A 20980-nucleotide genomic window follows, 5' to 3' on the forward strand; every position below is an offset into this window, starting at 1 on the left:
ATGTGTCCCCGCATCGCCTTCTGCCCCCAAGACTCCAGGGAGCCGCGTTCCCCGCGTGGAGGCCCGGAAGGGCTGGGTGTCTGAACACCATGATTATCCACTAATATCCAAACTTCCCCTTTTTAACCCAAAGAGTATCGGTGATTTTCGTCCACTGCGAGCAGAAGAGCCGGGGCCCTGAGATGCAGCAGAGCCTGTGTCTATAGACAGACCGGCCTGCGTGTGGCATGCGCGCGCCCCCCGCCCCCTGAGCTGCTTCTCGGCCCGCGGACATCGCCCGAGGCTGAAGGAGACTTGTCTGACGGGAGAGCAGTCCCGGCAGCACTGGGTCCCGCGGCCTCTGTCCTTTCAATGCCCAGCTTCCTCTGGGACTGCTGGCCTTCCCTGGAGATACGAGCGGTGCTGTGTGCCATGGGCTGCATCCAGAGCATCGGGGGCAAGGCCGGAATCTTCCGGGAAGGGATCACGGTGATCGATGTGAAGGCCTCGATTGACCCCGTGCCCACCAGCATCGACGAGTCCTCCAGCGTGGTGCTCCGCTACCGGACGCCCCACTTCCGGGCCTCGGCCCAGGTGGTCATGCCGCCCATCCCCAGGAAGGAGACCTGGGTGGTCGGCTGGATCCAGGCGTGCAGCCACATGGAGTTCTACAACCAGTACGGGGAGCAGGGCATGTGAGTACTGCTTGGGAGCCAGCTTTGGGGGGGCGGCTGCTTGGGGTGTGGAGTGGTGGTCTGGGGCAGAGGGGAGCCTGAGGCACGTCCGGAAGTGGCCGCTGAGTCCTCCTTGGCCACGTGACCCCCTAGAGGGTTTGATGTTGACTCACATTGGGCTCGTGGCCCTAGGGCCTCCTTTCCCCCTGTCCCCGAGGTTGCCGAGAAAGCAGAGGAGCCCTGGCTGGGTGGCTCAGGGGTTAGCGAGTCGTTCTGATACGCCAAGGTTGTGGGTTTGATTTCCTGCAACCAGTGAATGCATAAATAATTGGAACCAATTGATTTCTCTCTCTCTTCCTTCCTCTCTCTCTTTAACATCAACCAATCAATCAAAAGCAGAGGGAACCCCATCAGGCGCCTCTCTGACAGTCAGCGTGCTGTCCGGACCAGCAGAGGCCACACTGGCCCCGGCCCCGGCCCTGCAGCCCCCGTGGCGGCCGCTCAGGGAAGGCTCCGGGTGCCCAGGAGCCGCCTGCTGTCTGCCCAGAGCGTGTGGCTGGGCGGACTGGCCTCCGGTCTTCAGCTCGCTCAGCTTTGGGGTGTGGCGGGAGGGGGTTCACTGCTCTCCGTGGTGTTTGAGGACGGCCGGTTAGAGACCAGGTCTGCTTTGTGGGGTCGCACTGTTTCTCTCCAAGACGGAGGCCACTTCCGTGGACATGAGTTCCAGGCTCCCCTGGCCTCTCCCCAGCCTGGCCTCCAGCATAATGTACATCTCAGGGCAGGACCCTGGGCCTGCGCTGCTTTTCTGGAATGTTCCCTGATCCCAGGGTGGCCATCCTGGGTGTGGGAGAGCAATAGTTCAGGGCACAGGGGCCTCTCCGTGGGAACTGCCAGCCCCTCGCCTGCAGCCCCTCTCTCAACGTCCCTTCTGAGCGGCCCCGGGTCTGCAGTGAGGACGGGGACGCCCAGGCGCAGGGCTGCTCAGGAACATCAGGGCCTGAGGTTGGAGGAGGAAGGAGGGATGGGCTGGGGGACACAGATGTCCTGCTGCTCCGCCGCTGGCTGAGCTGTCGGGGGGACGGGGTCACAGTAAAACGTACAGCGAGGGGGTGACCGCGATCGCCCGGGGGTGCGGGCACGCCTGCCCACGCCCAAGCCCGTTAACTCCCCAGCGCGGCCCTGATCCCGCTGGGGCTGATTTCCCATCCCGAAGGGGAGCGGGAGTCCCAGCTGTTGGGTGTGAATCTTTGCTAAGAAGCCGTAAGCTCGGAGCCTTCTGGGGCTTTGCGAGGCATCCGGACAGCTGGCAGGACGGAGAGGGTGCCGGGCCTCAGCGAGGCCCCGGGGTCGGGGAGGCAGGGGCCTCAGCGCTTGGAGGGGACGGGTGCCGGAGGGAGGAAGGGGTGTGAGGGGGGGAGGTGGATGTGTGGTGGGAGGCACGGGCCTGGCTCGGGCTCAGCCTTCCCATCTGTGCACAGGGCTTCCAGTCCTCGAGGCCCTGCCCTCTGGGCGGGGGCTCTGGCGCCGTCCAGGCACCAGCTGAGGGCGGGCCCGAGCCAGGAGACCCGGGACGACCTTTGTCTGTGCCAGTCCCTGCCTCCTGGCTGGGGAGCCCAGGGCGCACCTCGACGGCAGCCATGCAGCCCCGGGCGGCAGGCCAGGCTCCGCCGCCTGCCCGGGTGTCCTGAGCCACCCTGCCCGGGGTTTCTCCCTCTGCAAACCGGGGCGTCCGAGCTCTTGGCCGCGGCTTCTTGCGAGAATGATGGGAGACGTTTGTCACGCGGCCGGCACCCGCCGAGCCCACGGCACAATACTCACTGCAGGCGGCTCCCGCCGTTAGCGTGATTGCTGGGGTGGCACTGGGTGATTGTCCGACTGCATGCAGCGGCCGCTTCGGTAATGATCGTGGCTGAAACGCCAGCATGCCGACCGACATAAGTGACTCGGATTGCGCTGTCTCCCGGCCGCGGCCTTCCTCTGTCACACAGGCCATCCCTGACTTCCGCACGTTTTGAAATAGTCTTGAGCCGCTGGCGTTGCCTGGGGGCTGACAGCCAGCTGCCAGGCTGTCTACCCGCTTCCCGGGCCGCCCCCTCCCTGGGGCACCTCCTGGCTCAGGGCCCTCTGTGTCGGGGTCCCCTCCTCCTGCTCCGATCCCGGGGGGAGGGGCCCAGCCCCAGAGGAAGGGCAGAGTCGGAGGCTCCCTGGGGGGTCGTGTCCCTCCCGGGCTCAGACCCTGGGGTCGGAATGGTGACACCCGGGGCTTGGGGAGTCACCCAGGGCGTCGGCGCTGTCAGCGTCGTCATCGTGAGGATTCTGGGGGACGGGGGTGGGGACGCCCTGGGGCTGAGATGCTGAGTGGGAAGCTGCTCGATTTACTGTTAATCGACAGAATCGTCGTAAGAAGCGCCGAGCAGCGCGGCTGTCCTGAGCCGGTGCCGCTGGGAACCGGACGGGCTGGCTCAGAGGAGGCCCGAGTGTGAGGGTGAGGCAAACACCCTTCCCCCCATCTCTCCGGCCCCCAACGACTTCATGTCTTCAAGCCCCGAGACCGGAGGGAGGAGGGAGGGGCCGGCGGGCTGACCAGGGACCTCCCGCTGCCCAGAGCTGCCCCCGGCCTCGCCCGGACCAGAGGCTGTGCTGTGCATCCTGGGACGCGGACCAGAGCCTCTGGTCTCCCCCGCTTGATGCCAGCAGCCCCCCCAAACCCCGCTGTGACAACCAGAAGTGCCTCGGACGCTGCTGCTGTCCCTGGGAGGGTGGAAGCCATGCTGGCTGAGCACCACCGGACGGGACCCAGACGGTCTGAATCATTCAAGTGAACCCCCGCTCGGGGCTTCCCGGCCTGAGGCAGGCGGGCACCCGAGGCAGGCGGGCACCCGAGGCAAAAGTTAGGGCTTCCGTCCTTTACACCTGGGCTCGTCCTCAAATATTAATCCCAGATACTTAACCAAAACCCGCTAATACCCCAAACATGATCCCTGCCTGAGATTAACCTCTAATCCGGGGACCTTTGGAGAATGGCGTTCTGGGTCTGAAATATTTCAGGGTGACAATACTGTGACTCTCACAGCCAGCCACACGCTGGTGAGCTTCTCCGAGCCAGCTTGAGAGGGTGCTGTATGGCTTTGGGTCCAACCCACATTACTTTCAAAGCCACACTCCCCCCCCCCCCCCAAACTGCCGGAGACACCTGCCTCCACAGCCCGCCCTCCGCGATTCCTCAGCCGCCACCTGGCAGCTGGCACCGCCTTCTGAGTGACAAGCCACCGCTTCTCCCCGCGTGGGGGCCGCTTCCCGTTGTCCCCGGTTTGCCCTCTCCGGAGCCCGACGGGGACCTGGCCCAGGGCCGGGGCCAAGGGCCTGGCGTCGGTTCTGGCTCTGGGTTCTGCCAGGGGGCGGACCTGGGGGGAGGGGACGGGAGGGAGCAGCAGGGTGCAGGCCCAAGCTCCGCCACTCACTGGTGCTGAGACCTTGGGCCAGTCTCTCCACCTTTCTGAGCCTCACTGTTCCCATCCGTGAAGTGGGGAGAAGGCAGGGTGGTGAGGGTTACTGGGGGGGCATCCTGAGAACTTAGCACAGCGCCTGGTGCACCTGCAGGCTGGATCCCGGTAGCTGTCAATGCCATAACTGCTGCTGGTTAACTATTAATGTGGGCGCCCGGCGTCAGCATAAAGAGGCCTATATTGTGTTGTCGCCGCGGCTGCTCCTCTCGGGGTTGGGTTTCACGCACCCGCTACGGTGCGAGCGCCCTGGTCAGTGAGGCGGGCGAGGGTCTTTCCAGCGGGCAGGTGCAGTGGCCTGGGCTGCCCCGGGGCGAGCTGGCAGGACGGCCGGGCGGGTTGGGGGGCTGCGGCCTGGGGCTGGGGTGCAGAGGGGCCGGCTCCCCCTCCTCTCTGTTACTTCCAAAGGCCTCCTCTCAGGAGGACCCACCGAAGCCTGAAGCCACTGCCGGAGGAAGCCGGCTGCTCCCGCGGTCGGGGCCAGGCCGGAGGGCCGGCCGCCGGCCACATGGCCTCTTCCTGCAGCCGGGCCCGAGCCGGCCCGCACACAACTGAGGACGCTGCTTCCGCTCTGCGCCCGGAGGTGGCCTCCCGCCCCCCCGCTGGGCCTGGCAGAGGGCGGGGGCGGAGCAGGGGGGAGAGGGAAGTCCTGGTTTCCAGCTTGGGGTGGGAGGAAGTGGCGGGGGAGGGGGGGGGACGGCCCCGCCAGAGAGAACCTCCCCGGGCGAGCGGCTCCCGTCCAGGGATCACCCCGAGCCTCACCTCCGAGTGCCCCGCAGAGGCGGGCAGCTCCTGGGACACGCGTGAAGGCGGCCGTAGTCAGGGAAATAAGTGAAGCACGGGTCCGTGTGTCTGCGGGTCGGGTCTGGGTAAAGAGGAAGAGATCAGGACGTGGCCACAGTGGCTGCCCCGGGGGAGAAGGTCAGGCTCTCGATGGCACTGGAAATGGGCCGTAGAAGACATAGGAAGCCATTTTTCATTAAGACGCCGTGACAGTGGGAGCGCACACTGCGGGTGTGTGAGGGAAAGGTCTAGAAGGATGTTTACGAGCGGGTAACCTACGGCAGGGAGGAGGGCGGCGAGGAGGACACACTTTCGATTCTCACTTTGTGCACGTCTCTGCGGCGGCGCTAACAGAAAGCACAGCTTCTACCAAGAACCGAAGGCAAACAGGCAGTGCTGGGCCATCCCTCCCTGCAGGCCCAGGGCCGCGTGGGGCTGTGTTGGGGGACCCAGGGCAGGGGGGAAGCGGGGACACCGCAGCCCCTCCCCAGAGGGCAGGCGCCCGGTGACCTCTGGGTGGGGGCCAGCCTGGTGGGTGCCCGCCGCCTAGGGCGGAAGTCAGGAAACCGGGTCCCCTTTGGCTTCAGGGGGGCTTTTGGGCCTCAGTTTCTGTAAAACCGCAAACATTTCAGAACTTCAGCTTGTTGCGAATTGTCAAAACTGTTTTCTTGAGGACGAGGCGAGGCCATCCCTGGGTGCCCACTGGGCCGAGCCAGGCCCGGAGACCAGCCGTGGCTGGTTCCCAGTGCCCAGTGGGCGCCGCAGGGCTGGGGTCAGCCTAGTGTCGCTTGAACTTAAGGCAACACATTTATTTTAATCTATATTAGAAAAATATATCTGTATGTATTTACCATATTTGTCATTTCAAAGGTATTTCTTAGGAAAGTTGAGTTTTTAAGAAGTGCTTGCTTTGAAGGAAGATACAGGAGTGTGTGCACAGGAGCCCAGTGAAGAGACAGGAAGTGGGCTCAGTGCTGAGGCCTCGGGGCTGGGCCCGCAGCCAGAGAGCCCCGCCCACACCCACGGGCTGAAGGGGGGACGGCCCAGGGGCAGGGGCGCGTCAGCCATCCGTGCCTGGGAGAGCCCCGGCCCGGGCCCACCACCTGCCTGGCTCTGTCTGAAGGAGCCAGGGTGTGCCCCGAGGTGCCAGGAGGGCCCCCCTTCCCGCACACACACCCGGGGCCTCGGCCTCCCTGTTCCCTTCGCCCTCTACCGAGAGGACTGCGCCGGGCCTGCTGGGACGGGGGGCTGGGCCTGGAGCCCAGGGTGACCGTCCCGGTCCTGTGGCCCTCGGCGGCCTCCACCTTCTCCCGCTCCAGGGACGGTCCTACTGTAACCCCTTTAGATGCTCATTCTCAGTCAGAGCTGTGTGTGCATGCACACATGCGCATGTGTGTGTATACATGTGATTGTGTGTGTGCACGTCTCTGTGTGTATATCTGTGTGTCTGTTTCTGTATATGTCTCTGTGAGCCTGTATGTGGAGGCCAGCTGCTCAGGCTGTGGGTCCTGGGCCAGCGTCTCCCTGGTTACGTGACCTTGGGCCAGGCCTCTAACACCTCCCGCTGCCCCCTGTGAAAGGCACCCGCAACCCAGCCCGGGCCGAGGAGACGGAGAACGGGCGTCGGGTGCCCAGGACGTAGCATGGCCGCTGTGCTGCTGCTGCGGGCACGCCCCGTTGGGACCGGCACTGCCAGCCACGGCGCTTAGGGAAGGGTAAGGTGACCAGACGTCCTGCTTTTGGTGGGACAGTCCTGATTTCTAACAATTTGTCCCGCGGTGTTTTAAAAAAGTCGCCACCGGACTTGGGACAAATTGTTAAAAATCAGGACTGTCCCGCCGAAAGCAGGACGTCTGGTCACCTTAGGTAAGGGGCGCGCCAGCAGCGCAGCCTCGGGTGAGAGTCCCGAGGCTCCGGCCCCGCCCACAGGCATGGCCCAGCACCACATAAATCCTGAGGTCTGGCCCTGCCCTCCCGAGATCCTCAGCAATGACAGTATGATTATTTAGTCACCGCGGGCGTGCCAGGAGGCAGCAGCAGGAGCACCGAGTGGCATCGGCCTGGTGGGAGGGTGAGGGTGGCTTCCCTGGGGACTCCAGAGCTGAGCCAGGAGCACCACCCCGGAGCACAAGAGGCTGGGCGGCGCTCCAGGCAGAGGCCCTGTGGGGCAGGGCGGGGCGGGGCAGGGCCCGATAGAGGAACTGAGAATGGTTAGAGGAAGGGCGAGTGTGTGAATGTGTGAGTGTGTGTGAGTGTGTGTGTGTGTGTGTTTTGTGCGCCCACACGTGTGTGCATGTGACCTGGGCTTCTATGATACCAGCTTTACGGGTCATGGGGAGTCATGGCAGGTTTGACAGGGTTGGAGGGAGGGCGGTGCGATTACTGTGTTTTTAAAAGATCACTCAGGCTCCTGCAGGGGGCGGGGGAGGCTGGGAGGCCTGGGTTGGGGGGAAGGGGTGCTGCCTGGGGTGAGGTCAGGGAGAAGGGGGGCCGTCTCCAGGCAGGAGGGAGAGTCAGGGATGGGGGGCTGGAGGGCACGGCCCCCCATGTCCGTGGACCAGGCGGCACCCTGTCCATTTCTCTCCCAGCTCGTGGCCGGCGTCAGTGACGGGCGCTCTGCGCTCTCGCTGAGGGGGTGCTGGTGGGGCAGCAGACGGAGCTGGTGTTGAGGGAAGCTGAGGGGTCCCACAGGGCGTGTGAGGCTGGCGCCCAGCCCGGACTCCCTCGGTCTTTGCCGTCCTGCACCTCCGAGGGCCCAGCACGGCGGGGGCTGGAGAGGAGGTGGGGGGCAGGAGCAGCCGCGTTCCCCGTAGCCAAGGCTAAGGTGACCAGACGTCCCGATTTGTAACAATTTGTCTCCCGTCCCGAGGCGTTTTAAAACGAGAGACAAATTGTTAAAAATCGGGACGTCTGGTCACTTTATCCAAGGCCCCACCTCCAAGCCGATCCGCCGGTTGCGCAGGCGCTGGGGGCACGGCGCTGGGGGCACGGCTTAGGGTACTTACCCCTTTGGTGGGTCTGAGAGTCGGACACTATTGCTGAGTGTGTGCAGGGCCGGGGTCCGAGCCCCCCTTTGCGCTGTGGGCAAAGCACTGAAGGTCGGCCTCGACGTCCAAGGTCATCCCAGAACCGACAGGAAGCCCCAGCGCGGCCCGCGGCATGGAGTCCACGCCTCGCAGGGCACGTGGAGCCTGAAGCCGGTGAGGTCGGGTCAGGGCCGGCAGTTTCCGCAGGCTGCCGTTTAGGGTGCACAGGTAATGAACATGGACGCGTGCAGGCACCCCCAGACCTGGCAAGGCGGGCGGGCCACCCACAGCTGACCGATGGTGACCCCGAACTCAGAGCTTCGTGACTTGATCAGAGATGGACTGAGACTGGGCCCAGGGCTGGCCTGTGGCTCCCAGAAGCCGTGCCTTAACCTCCCTCCCACCGCCTCGATGGCGGGACCAGAGCCGGGCCGCGCTGCTGGCGGTGACGTGAAAACAGGTGCCCTGGGCGCTGGTTCTGAGGAACAGCCCACGGGACAGCCGGCCTGCCAGCTCAGGAGCGCCGTCACCTGTCTGACCGGGCAGGGCTGGGCCTTGGGGCTCGGGGAGGAACGGCATCTTGGAATTCGGGGTCAGAGGCAGAGAGAAGCTGCCGTGGCATTGGGAAGCTCCCACCCCCAAGCCGGCCGGCGCTCAGGAAGTGAGAGGGGAACAAGGAAGCGCAGAGTTCCGTTTGCAAGTTTGCTTTCTGCTTCTAAAGTGTTGCAAGTGACATAACAGCCGTGAGCGGGTCTGCAGCGGGCGGGTCTGGGGGAGCGAGATCGGGGGTGGGGGGTGAGGGGTGGGGAGGTGAGGGGTGGGGAGGTGAGGGGTGGGGAGGTGAGGGGGTGGGGAGGTGAGGGGTGGGGAGGTGAGGGGTGGGGAGGTGAGGGGTGGGGGGTGAGGGGGTGGGGAGGTGAGGGGTGGGGAGGTGAGGGGTGGGGAGGTGAGGGGTGGGGAGGTGAGGGGGTGGGGAGGTGAGGGGTGGGGAGGTGAGGGGTGGGGAGGTGAGGGGTGGGGAGGTGAGGGGTGGGGAGGTGAGGGGGTGGGGAGGTGAGGGGGTGGGGAGGTGAGGGGGTGGGGAGGTGAGGGGTGGGGAGGTGAGGGGTGGGGAGGTGAGGGGGTGGGGAGGTGAGGGGTGGGCACTTGAAAAACGTGAGGTGGTTTGAGCTGCGCCCAGGCTCCCTCTGAGATGCACTCAGGCCCTGGGCAGGAGATGGCTACCCAGGCGCCTGTGGCGAGTGCGGGCGTGCAGCACTCTGAGTGCCAAGTGTCCTGAGCTGGCATCACGGGCCCAGGCGGAACCAGCCCTGGACCATGCCAGGCTGCCCGGGTCCGAGTGCCATTGCTTAGCCTGGTCACCTTGGGAAAAAGGGGCACGTGGTTGCCGATGCGGTGCCAGGGGGGCTCCCAGACACTGCTGTGTCCTCGAGCAGCTCGGACGGGCTGAGTGTTGTTATAGCAACAATAGTGACGGCAGTGGTGCCAGCAGCGACCGACTACGGGCATTTACCTGCGCTCTGCCCTGGGCTGGCACATGCTTGTCTTCCTCGGTGACCACTGCAGGGACATGTGTCTGCATGGGGTCTCCCACCAGCGAGGGGGCAGCTGAGGGGTTCCAGAGTCTGGGCTCTGGACTCCCGGCTGCCTGCTCCCCCCCTAGAAGGCTGAGCCCTAGGCCTCTGGCAGCGAAAGCCCAGTGGGGCCGCTCTGCACAGAGCACGGTGCTCCCCAGAGCCGGCCCAGCGGGACGGGGTGCCCCCCAGAGCCGGCCCAGCGGGACAGGGTGCCCTGAGCCGGCCCAGCGGGACGGGGTGCCCTGAGCGGGGCTGGTTCAGTGTTCTCGGTTCTATGGCTCCGGGGAGGGGCCAGGCCGGCGGGCGATTCGGGCGCTTCCTCTTCTCGGCAGGCGTGAGCAGAAAGGAAGCGGGCGGGGGGGGGAGGGGGGGTGGACGGAGGGAGGAAAAGGCATCGGGGCCCTGGGAGCCACTGCTGTGGCCTGAGGGAGGCCTGGGAGCCCCAACTCCCATGAGGGAGGGAGACACAGGTGGAGGCCAGCCCCTAAGCGGAGGGCCCGGGTGCGAGGCCCGTGCTGGGAGGAGGGGCCGGAAGCTCCTTCCGGGTGAGGCACTGGGCTCGGGCAGGCACTGCCCCGGTCACGTACTGGTCAGGGCGGGGCCAGGACCTTCTCAGATGTGCTGACCCCATGGCCATGGGCTCTGAGGTGTGGCCTGGAGGGCAGGAGAAAGCCATGGGGCAGAGGGCGGGCAGCCTGCGTCTCCGTGGCCTCCCCCCAGTGCACCAAGTGGCCCGGCCTCTCGGTGCCCATGGCCCCCCCTCAGCCGCGGCCCCACGTGGCCGTGCCAACAGCAGCTGGCACAGGGCGCAGGGCTCTCCTTCGGGCCCCCCCACCTCGGGCTGGGCAGCCAGGGCTCCCAGTGGTCTGAGGGGTGTGAGACGATGCCAGAGAACAGGGTGGGTGTTGAGGGGGAGTGATGTTGGGGAGCCCCTGCTCACCGCCATGATGTCTGGCCCCCGGGAGGGGAGCCCCGGGGCGGCCGGCTGAGCAAACTGCCTTCCCCCCGCAGGTCCAGCTGGGAGCTCCCGGACCTGCTGGAGGGCAAGATCGAGGCCATCAGCGACTCGGACGGGGTGAACTACCCCTGGTACGGCAACACCACGGAGACCTGCACCATCGTGGGCCCCACCAAGAGGGACTCCAAGTTCATCATCAGCATGAACGACAACTTCTACCCCAGCGTGACGTGGGCCGTGCCCGTCAGCGAGAGCAACGTGGCCCGGCTGACCAACATCTACCGCGACCAGAGCTTCACCACCTGGCTGGTGGCCACCAACACCTCCACCGACGACATGATCATCCTGCAGACGCTGCACTGGCGCATGCAGCTCAGCATCGAGGTGAACCCCAGCCGGCCGCTGGGCCAGCGCGCCCGCCTGCGGGAGCCCATCGCCCAGGCCCAGCCCAAGATCCTGAGCAGGAACGAGCCCATCCCGCCCAGCGCCCTGGTCAAGCCCAACGCCAACGACGCTCAGGTGCTCATGTGGCGGCCCAAGTACGGGCAGCCGCTGGTGGTGATCCCGCCCAAGCACCGGTAGCAGCCGGCCGGCCGCCCGGGGCGCCCGCCATGAGGGCGCCCGTCACCCAGCAAAATACAACCATTCTACCTTGTCCGGGGCCTCACTGTGCGCCTGCCCGCGGCCGCCCCCCTCCCCGACGGGGCCGCTGCCTCCGGGGAGGGGAGGGGGGCCGGCGGGCAGATTAGGACGAACCCCAGGGGAGCCCCCCGGTCACTGCGGTGTCCTTTCCTCGCAGTTTCATTCAGTCGCAGCGGACGCCCCCCCCACTGCTTTCAGTCCTTTTTGTTTTTTTAGACGCCTCTCCAGGAGGTCCGGGCGGGAGGAGGGGGAGCTGATGAGTGACAGGCCCGCGCTCACTGACCTGTGGGTGCTGGGCCCTCCCTCGCGCCCCCTCCCCCTGGCCCTCCCCCACGCGGCCTTATGTAGACTTGCTTTGCCAAACTTTTGCCTTAAGCTGAACTGAAAGAAAAAACACCGAAGCAGATCGAAAGCAGGATCTCTCTCCTGCAGGACTTGCCATCTCCTGCCGGGCGCTGGGCAGGGGCTGGGTCTGGAGGAGAGAGACGCCCTGGGTCCCTCCTCCTGGGCACCTTGGCACAGGGGCAGGGACCCGGCCTAAAACCAGCAGCTTACTCTGTGTCTCAGCAGAAACACAACCACAGACAGATGCTGCCTAAGAGCCCCAGGTGGAGCCCCCGTCCCCTCCCCAGTGTCCCCCCCCGCCCCCCCCCCCCGGCTCTGCCAGGCCGCCCTCCCCCCGTCCCCCGCAGCCGGCCTTGCTGGTGGGTCGTGGAGAGAGGGAGGTCCTGGGAGTGGCGGGTGGAGCCCGGGCATTCCCATCGCCGGGGTCTGCTCCCACCCCTCAGGCAGCCAGCCTTTTCCTTCAGTCCCCCTGGCCCAGAGGCCGGGGAACAGCAGCCACGTGGGCCCAGGCTGAGCTCTGGTTGGCGGGTCAGAGGAAGGCGCACCTTTCCCTCCAGGCACCTTCTCAGGGGAACCGAGCACAGCGCTGGAGGGGGCGGCCTCGGGGGGAGCACCGTTCCTGGGTCCCGGCAGCCTGTCCGGGCATAAGCCAGGGCCCAGGGGGAGCGGCATCGGAGCACCGAGGAGGCTGGTCTGGGACAGGGCCGGCCTCTGAGGGCCACCCTCCTCCCAGGACTCGGCCCCCAGTGAGACGAAGCTTTCTCAGCCGTCTGCCTTGAAGGCTGCTTGCAGGAATTGGGGGGGGTCCCCGCTGAAGCCCCCTTCCTCCAAGCTTGCCCAGCCCACAGCTACGTCACTCCGGCCCTGCGTTCAAACCAGTAATAATCAAGCACAGAAACCATCAGCTCCATTTCTGCACACGAGCCACTTGTAGGAGCCCCACTGACCACACGGGGGGCGTCGGCCCCCTCGTCCCCGCTCCCTCCGTTACCGCGTGACAGTGTGTGTGTCCAGGGGTGCTCACCGTCCATCCAGTCCCTCTCCGAGCCCGCTCCTGCCGGCGCACAGCTATCCTGGGACAACTGGACTGCAGACAGCCTGGTGCTTGGGGAGCCTCCGGGGCGGCTGGCTCCCCTGGGGGTGAGGGCCGGGGTGCCGCTGGCCTCCTGGCGGAGGGCCCTTCTCCGCACTCAGGTCTTTCTCGTTCTTCAATGGAGAAGGGGCCCTGGGGGTCACGGCGGCCGGGTTCTTACTGGGGAGAGGGGGGAGGTGGGAAGAATGGGGGGGGGGGGTCTGTGCTGTTTGGGGGCGGAATCCCTCCCATCGGACCTGGACAAGGGGAGCAGGCCCGTCGGCTGGGGCCAGCGCCCATGGAGGGAAGGCAGGGCCCCTGCCTCTGCCCGGCCCCTGCACGTCCGGCCCCGCTCCCCACCCCTCCCTGCCGCTGGCCTTTCCGAAGACCCCAGAGGCTGCAGGGCCGGCCAGGACGCCCCCCTCCTGCCGGGAGCTCAGGCCGGCTCCTGGCCGGTCCCCTGTCCCCCGGTGGACACTGGCCCAGCAATAAGGACCGTGGAGATTACTGTGAAGCAAACCAGTGCACTTACCAGGAGGCACAGACTCTTGAAGAAAATGTTAAACGAACCTTTAAAAGAACAAAAATATTCACAGAGAAATAAAGTGTAATTTTAAAGTAGGGCTGGCCTGCGTCTGGATGTTCCTGAAATGGCGGGTCATTGTGGGGTGGCTGGCGCCATGATTCAGGGGCACCTGGGGGGCTTGTGCTCGGGGCCAGGCCACTCGATGCCACCCCTGCCATCCCGGACCTCGGTCCTCACTAGCGCCCTGGCCGGTCCCTGTGGGGAGGAGGGGGCAGGCTTGGGGGTGGGCCAGGACTGGGCGGCAGCTTGGCTTTTGGACAAACAGCAGAACCCCACATTAACCTTAGACCTGTCTTCGTGAGGAGGGAGCTGCTGGGGCCACGGGAGCCGGAAGGTGGCTCTGCCCGGCCCTCAGCCGGCAGCCAGTGTGGGGATGTGTGTATACGATGTGTGTGTGTGTGTGTGTGTGTGTGTGTGTGGCGGGGGGCTGCATGGACACAGCCTTGCAGTTCATCCTGTGTTCTAACCACTTTCCTAGGAAAGGCGGAGGCGGGGGCTGGGGTCCTGCAGTGGGGTGGGCTGAGGGGGCCGTGGATTGGAGCCGCCGGCCAGTCTGGGGAGAACCCAGCCCCACCTCCTTGCAGGGGACCCGGCTCTCCGAGCAGCCGCCTCCTGGCTGGCGGGGTCAGAGCTCCCCGGGCTGGTGTCCAGGTGTTAACTCACGAGTCCTCACAACCACCGGGTTACCAGCTCCCCATCTCCAAGATGAGGAACTGAGGGAGAGGGAAGGGAGAAGCTGCCCACGCTGTGCCTGTGGGAAGAGGCCCCGGATTTGAACCCGGGCCCCAGGGTGGTGACGGTTACAAGCAGGCCCAGCCTTTGGCTCGCTCCCTGCTGGGCTCCGGGCAGGAGATGCCTCTCCCCTCCTGCCTGGGGGCAGTTTCTGCCCACAGCGAGCTGGGCGCATTCCCTCGGAGGGGCTGCCCGGCCACTGCAGGCCACAGGCTCGCCCGCCGGGCACTGCCCGTCCACTGGGCATCAGGGATCGGGCTTCTCCTCTGGGGTCCCTCGCGAGAGCCCAGCGGCCTCCGCCTCCTGCCTCCGTGTGGAGCCACCGGCAGGAAATTGCATAACCGGCCCGCGGGCCGCCCTCCGCCCAGAGGGCTCCTGGGTGTGCAGTCTCGGCTGCGGTTCGGCTGTCGGTTGTGGAGCCGGCTCCTGAGCTCTGCCCGCAGAGCGTGTGGGGGGTGTGTGAGCAGGGAACGGTGCAGGCCTGGCGGACTGCGGAGAGAGCTGAGCTGGGTCACCGCGGGACAAGCCCAGGAGCCCGGCACCCCACCTTCCGGCAGCCACGCACGGAGGGAGGCGCCAGGACGCAGTGCGCACGGGGTGCCGATTGGAGGGAGGCTGTGCGGGAGGGGCTGCGGGCAAAGTGGATCCCGAGTGGCCGCTGGTGGGTGGCAGCCTCCCGCCTCCCAGGCTGATAGCAGGTTAAATTTAGAAACCCCAGACGGGGACGGAGCCGACACCAGGCCCAGCCAGCTGTCGCAGGAGCCGGACCGGAGCCTGCTGTCCGGGCGGGGCCGCCCCCCTGCCCCGGGCCGTCTGGGAGCAGCAGGTGCACCGGAGCGGCCCCAGCCTGCCTTCCCAACAGGGTCACCGTCCACCACATTGTGCTGTGCGCACAGACCAGGAAACGGAACCTCAGCAAAGGTCAAAGGGCGTGTAAAGGTCACGCAGCTGGGAAACTGCAGCGCTGGGTTGGCTTCCGACAGCCATCGGGAGTCTCGCTCAGTCACTGCTTTTCCTGAGGCCTCCCGGCCGTCCACACCGGTTCTCCCAGCTCCCTGCGGGGCAGCAGGCCCCGGAGTGTGGGGTTAACCATCGCACAGCCCGCTGGCACTGCTGATGGAAACTATTAAATACAAGCAAATGACCCCCCAAATGGACAAATCGGCCCCATCCCCAGCCTGTGTCCGGAGGGGCAGACCCACACGGCTGGCCCGGGTCCTGGCACTGCCCCCGCTCCGCCCAGGCGGGCCTGCCCGTGTCCATGAGTGAGACGCAGACCATCAGTTCCTCCGCCGGCCTGGCCTTGCTTCACAGTTACGGTCCCTTTCAAATCTGACAAAGGGCGGCAGCGGGGCGTTTGCTGCAAGAGGCGTGGTCAGCGGCCCATGCTGTTCTTGGCGGCCACTCGACTTGCGGAACGAGGCCCGCTGGCCGCCTGGCCTCGCACGCTGGTTTCCCAACCCGGAGCCAGGACACGCACACCTGCCCACCGCCCGTGGGACTTGGAGAAATGCGCTCGGCATTCACCACGCACGGCTGCCTGGGAGGGAGGGCGCTGGGCCGGCGTTTATATCGGACCAGACTGCTCAGGCCTAACGCCACCGCGACGCGCAGACCGCGGGACTAGCTTCTCCAGGAATCTCGGCAACAACACGCAGATTTAAGTGAACGTAGTGCCATTTACAGAAATGAGACGGGCTCAGAGAGGGTAAGTGACGTGCCTGAGGCCACACAGCTTGGACGGGACCCAAACCAAGGCACATCCATGGTCTTAACCATAAACAACTCGGTTTCTTCCCCTCCTTGTGTCTCAGTTCATTTCTACATTTAAGGAGGGAAAGCCCTAAGACGCTGCTTCTTTAAATCCCGCCGGGTCCGCTTTGCCTCCCTGAACACACAGCTCACAGCCAGCACGCGTGGTGAGGGAGGGGCCTGGGTCACTGGGTGGGTAGGACAGCCGCCCCCTCCCCCCCCCCGCCCGCCAGGAGGAAGCACGAGGTGCATGCTGGGCAGCTGGCGGCCGGCGTGGGGGCTGCACGCAGGAAGCACACATCAGTACATGCTCCTGGACAATGACACGGGCCCCACCACCTGTGACGCTGGCCACCACACAGCAGAGTCCGAGCACTACTTGGCATGGACGTCGCAGAGACGATGTTTATTCGTGTCCAGAACGGCTCAACGGGGAAAAGAAGTCCCTGCAGACAAGCGTCAGGGCCCCGCCAGGTCAGCTGCCTGAAGCTGGGGTCCAGGCCGGGGCCCAGCTCAGAGCAATGTGGCCACTTGAGAGGGCCCAGGCAGAAGGGTCTGGGGAGGAGCCCAGGCTGCGCCCTCAAATTACCACATGCAGAACCTTGCGACATGGTGGTAAGTTTCCTTCACCTCCGCAGGGGCAAACCCTGGTTCCCTAAAACTCAGGGAATGAAACCGAAAAGCAAACGTCCAAACCTTGAGGATTCTAACGCTCTGACAGTATTGGCTGCCCCGTCCGCTCACACAGCCCCTCTGTCAGCTGCAGCCAGTGACTCACAGCCCGGCATGACCCCGTCCTGCTCCTCGCTGGGTACCCCTCGGCCAGCTGGAGAGCTGGGGGAGTGAGCCATGCGTGGCTGCCCTGGTCTGCAGGGAGAGAAACCTGCAGACAGGGCAGGGGTCTAGGGGGTCCTTTCCCTGCCTTAGCCCTACCTGAGGGCGCCCCTCCGGGGAGGGGTGTCCGGGCCCTGGAGGGAGTGCTGTTGGGTGGCAATCCTGTGGGCGTGTGCTCAGGGCAGGGGCACTGGGAAGCCACCTGTGAGCTGGCCATGCCTGTGCCAGGCACTAGCCCGAGCCTGTGCATACAGTCCTGAGCCGTGGCATCGGCCGTTTTAGCTCGGGCCACGTGGCACCTGTTCCAGCTGGTGAGCGGCGGACAGCCTTGTCCCTGGGTCTGTGTCCAGTCTGTGCTCATCACCACGCACTGTGAGCCACGGACAGCTGCTCTGCTGAAAGCTACGCCTCCCGGGGCTGTTGAGAACCGGAGGCCACTGCCAGGAGGTCTCGGCCAGCCCAGGGCCTGCTCCGACAGTGGCCTTGCTGTGGCCCTGGTTTGCTGGGCTGGCTCCGTGCCCTTGAACCTTCTGTAAAAGTCCGCCCTCACCCCCTCGTCATCTCCTGCTGGGGTCTGGCTTTTTTTTTTTTTTTTTTTTTTAAATCTTCCACCGCCCTAACTGGTCTGGTTCAGCGGATAGAGCGTTAGCCTTCGAACTGAAGCGTCCCGGGCTCGATTGCAGTCAAGGGCATAGGCGGGGTTTCGGGCTTAATCCCCTGTGGGGGGCGTTCAGGAGGCATCATCTCCTCTCCCTTTCTCTTCCTCTCTGAAATCAATAAAGATATATTTTAAAAAATCTTCCACCAAGGAGTGAGAATAGTTTTCCCATTGATTTTTAGAGAGAGGGGAAGGGAGGGACATCGGGGGCGGGGGGAGAGAGAGAGAGAAACATCGATGTGAGAGACATACATTGATTGATGGCCTCCCACATGCACCCAGATTAGGGACGGGGATTGAACCTACAACTCAGATATGTGCGCTTGACTGGGAATTGAACCCATGACCTTCCCATGTATGGCTGACACTAACCACTGAGCGACTCCAGCCAGGGCGGGGGTCTGGGCAGTCATTCTACGGGGGCATTTATCCCACAGGTCCTGCTTTGGCTGTCCTGGCGCCACCAGGGCTGAGACAAGGCGGAGGTGGTCCTGCCCTCATGGAGCTGTTTGGGGGGAGGAGCAGGCCAGACAGACAAATCAAAACCACCGGTCACACACATGAGGAGCTGGGACGCAGGCCTCAGGAGCAGCGCCGTGGGGGGAGAACGGACCGGAGCTGCTGGAGCGGAGCAGGCAAGGGAGTGATCTACCCTGACTGCAGGGTGAGCAGGGGCACTGGGCCAGGGCCGAGGCCGAGGCCGGATGGGCCACTGGAGGAGCAGAGCGAGTGCCCAGGGACTGGAGAGTGTGGTGAGAGGGGGCAGGAGGGCAGGGGGACGGCACAGCCTCGGAGGCTTGGGAAGCACTTCTGCCTCTGCATCCGGCCATAAGGAGATGGGGGGGGGGAGAGGAAGTGGTGCTGGAGGGACGTGCGCGGGGAGCTGGGCACCACCACTGCGGGTGCTGCCGCCCCGCCCGCCCCCCCTCCCCCGGGAGGCCCTCTCTTTGCAGCTGGCATCCCGGTCCGGCTGACAACAATGTGGAGCATCTCCGGCCGGGCCGGGGAATGCACGGGTTCTATTTATAAGCCGAGGGGCTGAACAATGGCGCGGGGTCCCACCTCCTGTGGGACTGGAAACCCTCCAGCCAGACCCCGGAGAGAGAGCAGAGGAAGGCGGGATCAGACGGCCGAGGGCGAGAAGCCAGCTGCTTCCTGCAGCCCTGACCCCTCGCCGGAAAGCTGGCAGGCCGTCTGTGCGTGGGGCGTGCCACCTCACGCCGCTGCCCAGACAGCCTCTGCCCCTCCCCCGGGGCTGCGGTTTAGACAGACGATGACCACATACAAGGCAGGAGCCAGCAGGATGGGGGCAAAACACACAGCGGGCCGAACGTCCGCTGGGCCCACGTCCAAGGTCGGCTCCCTTCCACGGGGCAGACGGCACCGCTGTGGTGAGGGCTCAGCAGGGTCGGTGCAGGCCAGTGGCCAGTGTTTCTTCTAAGACGAATGACGGCCCAGGGGAGGGGGCAGCCTGGCTGAGGGCAGGGCGTGGCACCACCTGGCTCAGACTCAGCACACGCTCCCGAGCCTCCCGCTCTCACGGGGAGGTGGGTTACAGCGTCTCGCTCGTAGGCTGAATGTGAAAATGTCCGAGAAGCACTGAAGACGGCCAGTGCCTGGCACAAAGCCTGACGCGGTGGAACACCGCTGTTGTCACAACCTCGCGGGCTCCGGTGCGACCAGGATGAGCGAGGCCAGCCCCCGATTCCCAGGTTCCCAGCCGGGGACCAGAAACACGCCGACCGTGCACAGGTGGCTGCGTGGGCCCCTGGATCTCACGGTGTGAGTGGCCCGCGCAGTCCACGCCGGCGCTGCCCGCGGGTGGACGGGACCGGGAGCGTGTGCTCGCACAGCGGCGGGGAGTGCACGGTGCTTCTGTGCGGCGACCCGGCGACGAGCCGCTCCCTGGTGCGCCCGGAGGCACCGGTGCCAGCAGGACGGCGCCAAGGCCAGAGCGATGGGGACGGCGGTGCCTTCCCTGCACTGACTCCCGAAGCGCCCGTGACTGAGACTGAGGAGCCTGCTTTCCCCACCTGTGTGACCAGGTGGGCGTGCCCACGCCCCTGTGTCCGGGGCTCTTCCTGGCTGTCACTGCTGCCATCCGAGGCGCTGGGAATGGACACGGCGTTTACATCGAGAAAAGCCAAGCAAACCGCAGCTCATTAAACCGCCCCCTTTCCTTCCTGCCTTTCCCGTCTCAGGGCCATAGTGAAGCCAACAGCACTGCGGCCTCGAGAGCTGGGGTGGGGCCGCCTCCGGGGCAGCTGTGGTCCCCGCTCCTCACGGGCCCAGCCCTCACCCCAGCCCCACCGGCTGCTCCCAGGCAGGCTGGAGCCACCGCGCTCCGCCCACACCCGGAAGCTTGGGTTTCAGGGCTGCCCGCTGGCTGCGCTCCGAGATGACCTCTGCCACCTGCCAGTGTAACCGACCCCAAAAAAGGAGCGGAGAGGCCCCCACGCCAGCACCGCATTCCCCGCCGCAGGCATGCTGGGCGTTATCGGCCGCGCAGCTGATACGGCCGGAGGAGCACTGCCACATGCCACCTCGATGGAGGATTAAGCAGAGAATTTGAGGTCAAGGGTTTAGGCCGAACCAGCTTCTATTTATAAAAACGCGCCTCCGGGGGAACAGATGGGCAGGAGCCGGGCTGGGTCTGCGTGTCAGCCGACAGGATGACACACGAGGCCTTTCAAGTGGGGCCCCATCTGAGCTGCCCATCAAGCCCAAGTCCCTTTGTCTCCGGCGGCGGCTGTGTGACTAGGGGCTCCACGTGCAGAACAGCCCGGGCCTGGCTGTGCGCGTCCCGGCACTGCCCCTGCTCCGTGGCTGCGGGGGTCAGCACCGCAGTCCTCTGCGGCGGGCGCAGCCTGCACTGGGCGCCCGGTGCCATCGTGGTGGCAGACCACACTCGTCCCCCGGGGCCGCGCTCACGGGCCTCGGTGAGCCCCTCCTTTCCAACGGGCACAGCCAGTAACATACCCCCGCGTTTTAGTTTCCCCGCGCGGGATGAACAACTGTCCATTCCAACGTCCCCTGCTGACGCCCGCAGCCGAGTGCGGCCACGCTCTGGGCGCACAGATGACGGAACCCCACTCTCCTGGGCTGAGGGGCCTTGCCAGCCCTGCAGGATCGCCGCTGAAGACAGGAAACAGCAGACCCGAGAGCCGCGCGGGCAGAGACACTGCAGGTCGGACCTCGGGCCCGGCCTCGCCAACACTGCGCTGTGACAGCAGGAGGCAGCACAGCTCCTCGCCCCGGCTGCCAGGCCCGGCACTGAGGGTAACAGGGCCAGCGGCACCATGGCCCCGTCACTCAGGCCCCCACCGCCTCCTCTCCGGAGGGGACGGCAGCCGTGGACGCACGGCGCTAGGGGCCCAGGAGGAGAGCCGGGCCGCTCCAGGACGGCCGCAGGCACCAGGCGCTGGTCTGTTCCAGGCCCGCCTCCGCTCCCGAGCCTCTAAGGGAAACTCTGCTGACGCCTCTCCCCAAACTCCGCTGACGCCTCTCCCCAAACTCCGCTGACGCCTGCACGAGTGAGTTACTTCCCCGCCACCGGCAGAAAGCTGGCACCGAGAGTCTGACACCCACCAGCAGGACACGGGAGGATACGAGTTACTGCCTCGGTGGGTGACGAGCAGCCATCAGTCTCTTCCCTTGCAGAGCCCTGGGTCTGAGCCTACGGGGAGACGGGCCGACACCGGGGAGGCCGGCCGACACTGGGGAGACGGGCCGACACCGGGGAGACGGGCCGACACCGGGGAGACCGGCCGACACTGGGGAGACGGGCCGACACCGGGGAGACCGGCCGACACCGGGGAGACGGGCCAACACCGGGGAGGGAGACGGGCCGACACCGGGG

The 20980-nt window shown here is 65.7% G+C and overlaps 1 protein-coding gene across 6 annotated transcripts; it reads left to right on the forward strand.

Moving 5' to 3' along the window:
- Window positions 1-328: 328 nt before the first annotated feature.
- Window positions 329-13204, forward strand: FAM78A (family with sequence similarity 78 member A). Of its 6 annotated transcripts, none has more exons than XR_014796420.1 (3): window positions 329-674; window positions 1050-3138; window positions 10554-10669. XR_014796420.1 is itself a non-coding variant. In XM_084899799.1 (2 exons), exons 1-2 carry the CDS (start codon window positions 352-354, stop codon window positions 11080-11082), a joined length of 852 nt encoding a protein of 283 aa, XP_084755925.1. In that variant the 5' UTR covers window positions 329-351; the 3' UTR covers window positions 11083-13203. The 6 variants fall into 6 exon arrangements, 4 of the variants coding, with proteins under 4 accessions (XP_084755925.1, XP_084755926.1, XP_084755928.1 ...); XR_014796421.1 differs by having other exon boundaries at window positions 1053-3138; XM_084899799.1 differs by lacking the exon at window positions 1050-3138 and having other exon boundaries at window positions 10554-13203.
- Window positions 13205-20980: the final 7776 nt, after the last annotated feature.

Source organism: Pipistrellus hanaki, assembly GCF_964339955.1.
Source record: "Pipistrellus hanaki genome assembly, chromosome: 11".
Classification (NCBI taxonomy): Eukaryota; Metazoa; Chordata; class Mammalia; order Chiroptera; family Vespertilionidae; genus Pipistrellus; species Pipistrellus hanaki.